General features: G+C 38.4%; 2 protein-coding genes and 3 non-coding genes across 5 annotated transcripts; 4 read left to right on the top strand and 1 right to left on the bottom strand.

The window, feature by feature from the left end:
• Window positions 1-1149: 1149 nt before the first annotated feature.
• On the bottom strand, window positions 1150-2637 carry LOC103724371. Its single transcript, XM_008815603.4, has one exon. The coding sequence runs from the start codon at window positions 2412-2414 to the stop codon at window positions 1650-1652; it is 765 nt and encodes a 254-aa protein (XP_008813825.1). The 5' UTR covers window positions 2415-2637; the 3' UTR covers window positions 1150-1649.
• Window positions 2638-7076: 4439 nt separating this feature from the next.
• Window positions 7077-7179, top strand: LOC120104152. The gene has a single exon (XR_005506604.1). It is a non-coding gene; the product is annotated as a U6 spliceosomal RNA (small nuclear RNA).
• A 1012-nt stretch (window positions 7180-8191) lies between these two features.
• On the top strand, window positions 8192-8294 carry LOC113462201. The gene has a single exon (XR_003384393.2). It is a non-coding gene; the product is annotated as a U6 spliceosomal RNA (small nuclear RNA).
• Window positions 8295-9362: 1068 nt separating this feature from the next.
• LOC113462036 lies at window positions 9363-9465 on the top strand. The gene has a single exon (XR_003384273.2). It is a non-coding gene; the product is annotated as a U6 spliceosomal RNA (small nuclear RNA).
• LOC108510979 (pentatricopeptide repeat-containing protein At2g15980-like) lies at window positions 9363-11120 on the top strand. Its single transcript, XM_039114337.1, has one exon. The coding sequence runs from the start codon at window positions 9550-9552 to the stop codon at window positions 11068-11070; it is 1521 nt and encodes a 506-aa protein (XP_038970265.1). The 5' UTR covers window positions 9363-9549; the 3' UTR covers window positions 11071-11120.
• Window positions 11121-13176: the final 2056 nt, after the last annotated feature.

The following is a 13176-nucleotide window of genomic DNA, read 5'->3' on the forward strand; positions in this document are numbered from 1 at the left end:
ATTTACTAAATAAATACTAATATTAACATATATTTATTATATATTTAATATTAATCTATTAAGTATAATATCTTCATAAATATATTAATAATTAATGTATTAGTAAATACATCAATTTGAATAAATATATTAATTAGATATATTATTTATTAAAATTACTACATTTATTAACTATTTAATTAAAAATAATTCACTATTATAGTAATATATTTCTTATCTATTATCATCAATACAATAAATTAATTTATTATAATTGATATATTAATATGTTAATATTATTGTTGTAAATAACATAAATAATATATTAATGTATTTACTAAGAAATATTAATTTTTGATTAATAATTAATGAATATTTATTGACTATTAATAAAATTAATATGGGATTTTAATAATTAATATATTTATCTATTAAGAACTATATTTATATGGTTTATAATTAATATATTTATTAATATATCAAAAATATGTTAAATTTTACTTATAATAAGAAATATATTCTAACATATATAATTAATTTAAAAATATTTATTAACTTTTATAAAGATATTTTAATATTTGAAATTGCTCAGTTGACTGTCTTTATGTAAGTGGGCTATAAATGGCTAATAAATAGACCGAACAAAAAATGCAATTATTTAAATTATTTATTTAAGAAATTTATAAATGGCTAATAAATTGTTAGAAATTTAGCAATGTTGTCGTAAGATTTTCTCCAACCAAATATAATAGCCTTCTTTTCGCACTATTTTTTAAAATAATTTTTTTACCAACCAAATATAGCAATTTTTTTCAATTATTTTTGTAGATAAATAATTTCTAAAAAATATCAAATTGTTCCATAATTCCATGTACCCCACCAAATGAACCCTGCAAATCACCCATCCTAGGCTAAATAGATGACTAGAGAGCTATAATTCATTCCCATCCACGGACGCCGCACGTCTTATCCAACCCATACGAATTTGTTCCCCAAGGTGGTCGATAGTTCCTACTTCTATTTATTTATTATTTTTTTAAGGGAGGTGGATGTTTCTCCTTTGTAAGGCTAAGAATTTTTTTTTAAATTTTTTTTTTTTTTTTTGGCTATGCTTATATAATTTGGTGTGAGAAACCGGTGTACTAAAAAAAAAAAAAAAACACACCAATATAGACAGAAAGACAATAATATCTACGTCGAAGGCCTACCTACGGCAGATAGGTTTAGTATGTTCCGCACGAAACAAGAATTCACCTTCTTTCACACGAATCCACCATTGGATCATCTACGACCTAAGTGAGCCAACCAAGGGACGTTAATGGGCCCCCAATAGCCAATAACACATATAAAGTATTTTAGCAGGCTTTGGTCCGAATCCACACCAATTGGGCCATCGACATGCCTAGAACCCATAAACCAACAAACAGAATCAAGATCAAAGATCATGGCATGCATCACAAAGTCCACATGCAGCACAACCAACCCCGAAGTCCAACATAGCACCGTGGGTCCATGGTACGAAAGGCATATTTTATCTGAACCGTTCATTAGAACTACAAAGCCCATTCGATGTGGTCGGAACTTCATCATCCGTGCACTGAAACAACCCCTTTTTTTTATCCGTTCCAGCGCGAGATACGTAGTCGAGCTGTACATCCATCACGGCATCTTCACCTGGATATGAACGACCCTACCACCCCGGCAATGATAGCCGTCGGATCTCCAAGCACGGCGGAGATGATGAACTGCACCGCCATCGCCGCCAGCTCGCAGCACCGCTTCACCTTCCCCTTCCTTGGCCGGTGGTGGCTCTTCCCTACTCCCTTTATGGTCGGAATCCTATTCATCCCATTTATCCCCACCAATCCCCGCTTTCCACCGCCGCTTCCGCCGACGCCGTAGTAGATCTCGTACCAGCTTTCCACCAGCATCTCCATCACGCATGCAACGTGGAGGTTGTACCGCTTGCACGCACTCCGGTAGCTCCAGCTCCGCCCCTTCCGGCCGCACCGGTGGCACGGAGCCGCCACCTTGCGGTGGAGGAACAGCCGGAGGTCCTCTCCTCCTCCACCGCTGCCGGTTTCGAGGACGTGGGGGAGGGCGGCGCAGCAGGGGTGGAGGTCGAAGCCGCAGGAATGGCAATGGTAGACGAGGCCGGCGACGTCGCGCTCGCATGCGTTGCAGAAGCGGGCGGCGCTGCCAGGAGGCGCGGGGAGGAGGTAGAAGGTGCATTTCGGGTAGAAGGGGTGGCGGAGGATGGAGGAGGGCGCGGCGAGGGCGCACTGCTTGTGGAGGTCGTAGTCGCAGAGGCTGCACTTGAAGCGCGATCCGATGCCGGCCTCCTTGCAGCCGTCGCACTTGAAAGGTATCTCGGTGTACTCGAACTGGAGCTTGTGCTGGGGGTGGCTGAAGTGGGTGATCTCCCCGTACTTCATGGTAACTTCTTTTGGTTAGACAGAGATATAGTGACTGCGGAGAGTTTTGGAGCTAGTTTTATTAAGGCTAGAATTAGTTCATTGTCCCAAAGAAATGAGAGAGAGATCTAGAGAGAGAAGAAATGGTGCTGGGGCTTCAGCTATAGAGGCGAGAGAGAGAGAGAGAGATATGTCCAGAAATTAGTAGGGAGAAGGGAATTGGTGGAAGTGTTAGAGATTTTTGGAAGGTGGGTTTACATTTATACGAGGGAGGTTGGCTCAGTGGAGAAGGGTGCCGAGAATATATGCTTGGTGATGGAGCCTGTCCATGTGTGCACTGGGAAGTAGGATTATGAGCGAAGGGAGGAAACAAGGCATCTTTGTAGGTAATGGTTTGATGTCCCACCTCGAATTATTCTGGTTCTCTTCGGGGGGATAATTTTTTGTGTTGGGAGGCGAGTTGAGTTTGGATGTTAATATTGCTGGTTGCCCTGGAAAGCAGAATAGAACAAAGAGGCTTAAGAATAGAACAAAGAGGACAGAGAGGGATTTTGGAGATACCACGTTTAGGGCCTGAATGGTCACGGAATAAAAGTATGAAATTGGAATAATACCTAGGATTTGTATGAAGAAAAATATTATGATCAGAAAGTTCAGTGGATAAGATTGCTTAGAATAGACCGTTACATGATAAAGAAAATCATGATTATCCGAACCCCCTTGCATATATCCTTATGATTTTTGAGATATTTTTTAAACTAGAAGTTGAGATCAAGGTTGCTTGATTTGCTGGATTATTCCTTCCAATCAAGCTATGCAGTACCGGTACATATTCTGATTGACCAACAGTATGGTATAGTATGATATAGTGCTGTTTCAATACGTACCAATAAAGTGAGAGCCGATAAGAGAGGGAGACGGAGAAGGAGAGAGAAGAGGGAGCAGATGGAGAATGGGAGGGCGAGTGAGGAAGAGGGACAGGAAGGGCTAGCGAAGACTGGAAGAAGGATTTTGCCCTTAGTTCCTTTGTTTCGAATTAAACAGAGGTGCAGAGGAGGCTGCTGATTTCATTTAAAAACCATTAAATAAAATAAAGTCGTTTTTGAATTCTTGTTTCATTCAAAATAGAGGAATTAAGGGCACAATCTTCCGACCCTCCTCCGGCCTCCACTGGCCCTCTTCTCCCCTCCCTTCTTCTCTTTCTCTTTTTCTCTCTCCTTCTCCCTCTCTCCCTCCCTCGCTGGTTTCAAAACTAAGGGCGGAGCTCTGCTGGTTCACCCCCAATACAACTCGGCATTGTCCTGAATCGGGCGATTTGGAGCTGTACAACATTCCATACTTCAAATCATTGATATGCCCTTTATATTTTTATTGTGAATCAGGCTATTAATCTATAATTTAGTATTAAAGTATGGTAATGTTTTGACTTATAACAATAGTGTAACAATTTAAATAAACAAGAACTTTAAATCTAATCACTGTGCTACCAAAGTTGTTATGCTCAAGTATTTTTAGAACATATATTACCAAGAACTTTTCATGCTAAAATTTAGTAAAAGAGAATATATTACCAAAGTGCATGTATAGGAATTTAGATAAGAGAATAAGCATTGATCAAAATGGAACTAGAATAAAATGGTAGCAGACAAAGTTGTTGTGCTCAAGTATTTTTGGAGAGAGCTCGGAGAAAACAGAGGGTATCTATGACCTTGCTAGATAATTAGACCTTCAGACTAAAAATGGTTTTTTCCCTGCCTAAATCAAAAATAAAAAATAGAAACAATTTAATCGCCGCATGCCCTAAAGTTTCTTCTAGTTCTTTTTATTTTCTTGTTTTCCTGCATGAGAACTTGACCATGACAAAACTTGTATGCAGATGAATGGCATGCGTATGCAAACAATATTTCATCATTTCTATGCACACTTATATCCAATCATGTCAATGGACAAGGTAATTCCAAGTGTTACATGAAAAATGAAAAAACAAAACAAAAGATCTATTTTTTGGTGTGCAATGTGCTCCCAACAATACTCATCCAATGGTTTCTACCATGTTGAGTTAATTTGCATTTTATTTCCAAAGGTTAATTAATACTCCAGCCTTTTTCCTTTCTTTACACTGAAGTCATATATATTCAACTTTATGCCGGAAAATCATCCATTGCAGCATCACATATCAAATGATTTAGTAAGATCCAGCAGTATTCTTAATTTTTTAAAAAATTGAACATTCAGTCAAAAAGAAAGAAATTCGGTGACTGAGAAGAATAAATTATATCTCTCTTACGTATGATTGTTTATCCAGCATAATTTCAGTGCGGGTTTCTGAAACACACTAACATGACAACGAAGTGCAGGAGCTGATAAAATGATTTAGATGCAGACATTAGAAGTATTATTCTATGCTTCACATATTCTGCTATAGCTTCCTACTGAATATTGTCCATTTTTTGGTTGTGCCATTATGTTTATATTATCTCCATCTAGAGCCGTCAGGGAAATGAAAGGTCTAGGTAGAACTTGTTCTGCCTTGCACCAATTCAAATTGGCCCTGGCAATTGGATGAGACTAAGTCCGACTTTATCCTCATCCGGCCCTTTTTGTTCTTTTTTAATTATCCTCTTTCTTTATAGTAGCTAAGGATGCATATGAGCCGAGCTATTCACAAAAACTTGGGGCCTAATGAACCTAGTTATTCATAAATAGCTTGGATCAAGCTTGTGACAAGCCCGTTTGGACTCGTTTTAGCTACGAAAGCGCTCACAAAAGCCGGGCATAAAAGAGTTGGGGTTTTCCCTAGTAATCATGCCCCTCTACTTAACAATCAGATACTATGGGTTTAAATCTTGGATATTAAATCTCCAAGTGCTTAGACCTAGAAAAATGTAGTGTGTTGGATCTCTCTCTTTAAAATGTCAAGCATGAACATTAAAATGCCGCAATTTTTAGAACTTAGCTAGGTATTGCATCTATGCCAAAAATAACTCCGCTAGCCTGCAAAAAGTTTGCACTTTATCACGAGAGCTATAAATTTTGTCGTTTCTAGCATTTTGAAAATCTTTGAGCATTTTTGAAGATTCGGACTATCAAGATACAAACTGATGATCTCCTCTAATTAAAAGAAAACTACCAACATGGCTAGCTAAGTTCTCGTTAGTTTGGATCCAAGCCAATTAGAGAATTGAATTCAAATCCAATAAAGTTCGAAGCAATGTTCTATGACCCAATTAAAAAAGTTCAGATATTCAAACTGAAGTCACAAGATTTAGATTTAATGCCCTCTTAGTTGCCCATAACTCGACATCCGAACTCAATTTGCATCCATTTTGATCAGAAGTGGAGCTGATCAGGGATCTCATTACAGTCCATTTTAGTGAAAAATGGCACAAAATGGCTTCAACCCGGGGAAGCGGTCTCGCACTCAACCTATTTACTCCAAACAAAACCATTGTTAACCTAAAATTGACCAAAATTCAATCTCAATAATACATAAACTCATTACTCAAATGGGCCCAATCAATTTACACCTCTATCATTGCCCGATCTAATTTTTGGTTACCAGACCTAGACCCAAGCCAACTAGATAGAATTGCATCTCTTGGCTATCCTTTGTACTCCGATATTCCTAGTGGCCTTGATGATGGATAGATGCTGTTCTTGGGCATCATCATCTTTGCTAATGCACTCACTCACTAGATGGTTTCTAAAAAGGATTAGTTTTCCTTGCGGGGAACAACCCCAGGGGATGGTGGAGAACAAAATTCTCTGCATCTTGGCATCAACTGTGTGCTCTGAAGAGCATACCGATACAGTAAACTTGGGCCTCCCAAAAGAATACCAACAAACCAACATTCATCTTTATCTGGGTTCCTTCACTAGGCGAGGCCACTAGCCAAGTACATTAAACTTTTCAGGTGGCTTAGGTGACCTGAGAAAAGAAAAAATACATTAAACAGTGTGTGTGTTTTTTTTTAAAAAAAAAATAGATACTTAAGAGCTCCAACAGTTTGAATTATGTGTCTAAATCTTAAAAAACAAGTACAAAGAATTGGCCACAGGTTGTGTTTAAGCAGTGCAATATTACCAGTTGAAATATATGATTAATATATGGTAGGTCATAATTAGGACAGCAAATCCTTTCATAGATTTGAAGGGAGCAAGAAATGGTATACAGTGTGAGAATTTTGCTGAGATCATCAAATACAAGTAAAGCAAAATCATTACATTATTTAAACTTCAAAATTTCATCCACAAATTCAGTCTTCACTACAAACAACCAATCTAACTATGCCAAATCGCCAATAGAATCTCAATAGCCAATAAAGAGTATAGTTTCGCTTCAAAATTAGAATTTTTTGCTTTCCCTCTTTCCAAATCTTTTACCAAATTGCTGTAGTTAAAATATCCGAGCCTCTCCGAAAACTCTTCTTGATTCTTTCATCTCTACATAAACCACAAAAAAAAAGATGCACTTCCTTTCCATTTAAACTTCCATCTAATCCTCAGTCTAAGTAATTTTCGTACTTTTTTTCAATATTCTGAACCAGATAGACATTTAGACATATGCAAACTGAAATCAATCTGTGTCTCAGCTAAAGAGATAATATATTAAAGAATAGTCCCACATTGGTCGATGTTAGAAACAACCAACTATATATAATAGTTTTCATTATACTATATGGTGTCTCTTCGGAGACATCCGATAAAATTGGAACGATACAGAGAAGATTAGCATGGCCCCTGCGCAAGGATGACACGCATAAATCGAGAAATGGTCCAAATTTTTTTTCCCTTCTTTCTATCATACATCTTGTATATGATAAATATATGGTAGGTCATAATTAGGACAGCAAATCCTTTCATATATTTGAAGGGAGCCAGAAATGGTATGCGGTGTGAGAATTTTGCTGAGATAATCAAATATAGGTAAAACAAAATCATTACATTATTTAAACTTCAAAATTTCATCCATGAATTCAGTCTTCGCTCAAACAACCAATCTAACTATGCTAATAGAATTTCAATAGCCAATAGAGAATATACTTTCTCTCTTTCTAAATCTTTTACCAAATTGTTGTAGTTAAAATATCCGAGCCTCTCAGAAGCCTCTTCTTGATTCTTTGAGCTCTACATAAACTACAAAAAAAAGATGCCCTTCCTTTCCATTTCACCTTCCATCTAATCCTCACTAAGTAATTTCCCTACCTTTTTAGTATAAAAACATGAGATACACTAACAATAACATGAGATACATCTTCTATTAATCTTTTATTTTTCACCATGTCCTTAATATATTTGTGTTTACTAAAATTCAATTTTCCATTGCAAGCCTATCTTTTATCTCATCAACCATGACTTGAATGTGGAACCAAAACCCTTCTCATCCCCTCTAAAACCCTTCCTCTCTTCCATTGGAACAAGCATATTCTCATATTCTCTCTCTCTCTCTCTCTCTCTCTCTCTCTCTCTCTCTCTCTCTCTCTATATATATATATATATATATATATATAGGTATGCGGAATATCTTGTAGTTATATTATATATTATTTTTTTCTCCAATAACTAATAGAAGATCTATCATGCATTTTATTTAAAATAATGATTAAACACTACTTTAGATACTATTTTCTTGTAAGATGGTATTTTCCATATTTTGAACCAAATAGACATTTGGGCACATGCAAGATGAAATCAATCTCTGTCTCAGCTAAAGAGATAATATATTAAAGAATAGTCCCATATCGGTCGATGTTAGAAACAACCAACTATATATAATAGTTTTCATTATACTATATGGTGTTTCTTCGGAGACATCCGATAAAATTGGAACGATACAGAGAAGATTAGCATGGCCCCTGCCCAAGGATGACACGCATAAATCGAAAAATGGTCCAAATTTTTTTCCCTTTTTTCTATCATACGCCTTGTATATGATAAATATATGGTAGGTCATAATTGGGACCACAAATCCTTTCATATATTTGAAGGGAGCCGGAAAAGGTATGCGGTGTGAGAATTTTGCTGAGATCATCAAATACAAGTAAAACAAAATCATTACATTATTTAAACTTCAAAATTTCATCCATAAATTTAGTCTTCACTGCAAACAATCAATCTAACTATGCCAAAAGAATCTCAATAGCCAATAGAGAATATACTTTCACTTCAAAATTAAAATTTTTTGCTTTCTCCCTTTCCAAATCTTTTACTAAATTGTTGTAGTTAAAATATCCGAGCCTGTCAAAAGCCTCTTCTTGATTCTTTCAGCTCTACATAAACCACACAAAAAAAGTTGCCCTCCCTTTCCCTTTAACCTTCTATATAATCCTCACTAAGTAATTTCCCTACCTTTTTAGTATAAAAACATGAGATACACTAACAATAACATGAGATACATCTTCTATTAATCTTTTATTTTTCACCATGTCCTTAATATATTTGTTTTACTAAAATTCAATTTTCCATTGCAAGCCTATCTTTTATCTCATCTACCATGACTTGAATGTGGAACCAAAAGGTCCAAAACCCTTCTCATTCCCTCTAAAACCTTTTCTCTCTTCCATTGGAACAAGCGTACTCTCTCTCTCTCTCTCTCTCTCTCTCTCTCTCTCTCTCTCTCTCTCTCTCTCTCTCTCTCTCTATATATATATATATATATATATATATATATATATATATATATATATATATATATATATGCGCAATATTTTGTAGTTTTATTATATATTATTTTTTTCTCCAATAACTAATAGAAGATCTATCACGCATTTTATTTAAAGTGATAATTAAGCACTAGTTTAGATACTATTTTCTTGCAAGATAATATTTTCAATATTATGAACCAAATAGAAATTTGGGCATATTCAAATTGAAATCAACCTCTTAGATAATATATTAAGGAATAGTCCCACATCGGTTGACGGTAGAAACAACTAACCATATATAATAGTTTTCATTCCACCATGTGGTGTCTCTTCAGAGACATCTGATAAAATTGGAACGATACAGAGAAGATTAGCATGGCCCCTGCGCAAGGATGACACGCATAAATCGAGAAATGGTCCAAATTTTTTTTTTCCCTCATTTTCCATTTTGCACCCTCCAATAGTCCTCCAGTTTCCATTACCCATTCCATAGTGGTACAATCTCCGGTGGCATGGCCATCCAAGGAGGAAGAACCAGAACCCTCCTCCTCCCGCTCTCCATCCCAAACGCCACCAAAACCTTCCCCCTTTCCTCATCATCACATCCATCCATCACTCCGTCAGTGTCCCATCCACCACTATCCGACGGAGAGGATGAAACGATAATCTCCACGGCGGTCTCTATCCTAAGGGAGCAGCGATCCAAGAGCCGGTGGAGCTTCCTTAAATCCGTGTACCACCCCGCGGGATTCTCCGCCGCCCAGGCCGCCGAGATCCTCCGCCGCGTCCGCAACCGCCCCCACCTCGCCCTCCGATTTTTCCTTTGGACCCAGCGCCACTTTCTCTGCCGCCACGACCTCCACTCCCTCGCCGCCGCCGCCCACGTCCTCGCCCGCGGGCGCCTCCGCCCCGCCGCCCTCTCCCTCCTCCAGTCCGCCATCCGCTCCCATGACCCCTCCTCCGCGGCCGCAGGCGGCGCCGACACCGGCCGGCCGCCGGAGATCTTCGAAGCGCTAGCGAAAACTTACCGGGCCTTCGACTCCGCCCCCTTCGTGTTCGACCTTTTGATCCGAGCCTACCTCCAGGCCAAGAGGCTCGATCGGGCGGTCCAGATCGTCCGGATTCTCCGATCCCGCGGGATCCAACCGGAGATCGGCACCTCCAACTCGCTGATCCGATCGGTATCTCGGGCGCGGGGATCGGATGCGGGATTTGAGATCTACGAAGAAATCTTCAAACCCAAGGATGGCAATGGAGTTGCGGTTACGATCAGGGTTTCTCCCAAAGTTCAGACTTTCAACACCCTTCTTCTCGCGCTCTACCGAGAAGGGAAGTTGGAGAGATCGGAAGAGATCCGAAAAGAGATGGAGATGTTCAAATGCGAGCCAAATGTTTTCACTTATAGCATTCTAATGGCGGGGTTCTGCGACGAGGGAAGGATCGAAGAAGCGAGGAAATTGTGGGAAGAAATGGCGGCAAAAGGAATCAAACCCGACATCATGGCCTTCAACACTTTGATCAGTGGTTACTGTGAGGCGGGAGAGACGGAGAGAGCTGAAGAGCTCTTCCGAGACATGGTTCTGAGAGAGATCGAACCGTCCGGGAACACTTACGAGCATCTGATCAAGGGTCACTGCTACGCCGGCGAGGTTGATTCGGCTCTCCTTTTGTACAAAGATGTGAAGAGGAGGGGCTTCGGAATAGGAGTCTCGGCTGTAGATGAGTTGCTCGGCGTAATGTGTGAGAAGGGGAGGGTGGTGGAAGGCCTGGGAATTTTGAGGGACGAGATGAGGAGGGAGGAGCTTCGTCCGAGCCGGAAGAGCTACGAATCGTTGATTAGAGGATTCTGTGAAGAAGGGGAGATGGAGGAGGCACTGAAGCTTCAGGCTGAGATGGCCGGGAAAGGGTTCGAGGTTGATTTGAAGGTTTATACTGCCTTTATCCAGGGGTATGGGAAGCAAGGGGATGTTGAAAAGGTGATGAGATTGAAGGATGAGATGTTTGAGATGGGTTTACATTTGAAAAAAGATTAGGCTAACTGCAAACATTATGGAATTCCTTTTGTCCATCCTTCAATGTGGATGTGATGGAATTCCACAAACTTTTTTAATAGCAAAGCCTGCTGTTAGATGTGATGGAATTCCACAAGTTTTCTTGATTGTTAAGGAGAATTTTTCACAACTATTCAATAACAAAGCCTGCTGTTAGATGGGAAGCAATATTGGAGTAGATGAGAAAGTATAGGAGGGAGACAGCATTTCCCACTGAATGTGGATTATGGGCAAGCTTTTCAGATAACTGTTACACTAGCAAATGCAACTTCTTGTTCAGAGAAACAGTATAGCCTAAAGAAGGATGGCAGATGTTGGAGTATCAAGTGGAAGCAGGTTGTAAACTGATTTGCAGAGAATCAGCATGTATGCAGGACCGAATCGATGATCTCCCTATAAATTGATCTAGCAAACAAGTTATTATTAATCGAAGTCGTGACGGGCCGTTGTTCTGGGTTTGTGAAATGCTAAAGAGAATCATTTCTTCAGAGTTTGGTTGGCTATTATTGATTGTGGAACCCGGAAGATAAATATCAGGTGGGAAATTGGTGGATTTAATAAAGAAATGTTGTAGTGATCACATGTTTGACAAAGGAATAAAGACCTCATAGATTATCTTACATGTTGAAAGCCTGAGTCAGTTTAAGATCTGCCACCAGCAAAAATTGGAATCTTGACTTGACCATTTAGTCCAATGATCTCATTTTTAATTTTCAAGTTTCGGTCAAAAATATGTGGTCGCATAGGAAGCCTCAGTAAAATTGTTAGGTACCACTCGGGTTAAGCTCTGCTTTCATGTAGGAGCATTAAGGTAGCTGACATGGATCACTCATCTAAGAAAGCATTTTTAAGCCACCTTTGCATTTTTCACATATTTCTTGTAAGTTGGCCATATTGATATTTTTTTATTGTAATGTGTCCACACACATATTGTTTGTATGAATGAATGCAGATATGCGACATTATATATGATAAGCAATTATTAATTTCTATGTGAAACAAATGATAGCAAATCTAGACACTCCATTTTGATCTGAATGACTATGGATTAGTCTCCATTCCTCTCTTGAAACATATTGCAAATCATTATAATGGAGCATTTTCTTATAAAATAATAATATCATTTGCTCTAATTAGCTACCTAGTCCTACGACTAAGCTGTTGATCAATTAGATATGTTTGTTCGGGCTTCTTAAATTGTTGGAGGAGACCAAATGAGATTAAGATTATATTTTGCTTTTTTTTTGCTAAGTTATTGCATGTATCTTTAATATATTTTATGTTGCATGAACTAATTCTTGACAATTCTAGCATACAGTTTGATTGTTGTTAAAGTTGATAAAATCGAACAGGGAATAGTCAAGAAAAAAATGAATTTAGTAAACTATTTGTTAGGATATGATGTAATGATGGAGAGAATAGTTAAGAAAAAATCATGGAGTTTCCTGCTCTCACAATTTCAAGGATTTTGATTTCTTCCTGACAATTGATATCTAAGGATTATATAATCCTTCTCCTTCCCAAATCATCCATCATTGAGAGAATAATACTCAAGGATAATGGATACAAAGCATCCAAATAGGATCAAGCAATGCTACGAGGCACATGGCAATACCTAATTAGTCTGGTTTTGATATACTGGGATTAGTTCATGAAGCAAGCATCACACTGGCACCGAATCGAGAGGAGAATTAAACCTTTCATGTTGTCGATAGGCACAGCAGAATTTTCCATTCTCATTCCTTCTGAATCTTCTGACTGCTTGCTTAAGTTATCCATGGGATTAATCAAATACAAGTGATACAAAGATATGGGAGCTCCCTGCCTGTGTGCATTTCTTCTTCTCATTCCACCATCTGTCCATCTTATGCATGCCACGGAATTCTGAACCGAGCCATGAGTCTACTCAAAAAGCACAGATTATACTGAGAATGAACAGCAGTTCTTTCATCTATGGATGCAATATTACCTTTCAAACACAAACCTATATCTGCTCAAACTAGAAGTCGCAGATACAATACAGCTTGGGAAGTGCCAATCCCTTCATATGGAACTCTTAGAATTTGACCAATAAGATATTTTGCATTT

Source organism: Phoenix dactylifera, chromosome 16 (assembly GCF_009389715.1).
Source record: "Phoenix dactylifera cultivar Barhee BC4 chromosome 16, palm_55x_up_171113_PBpolish2nd_filt_p, whole genome shotgun sequence".
NCBI lineage: Eukaryota > Viridiplantae > Streptophyta > Magnoliopsida > Arecales > Arecaceae > Phoenix > Phoenix dactylifera.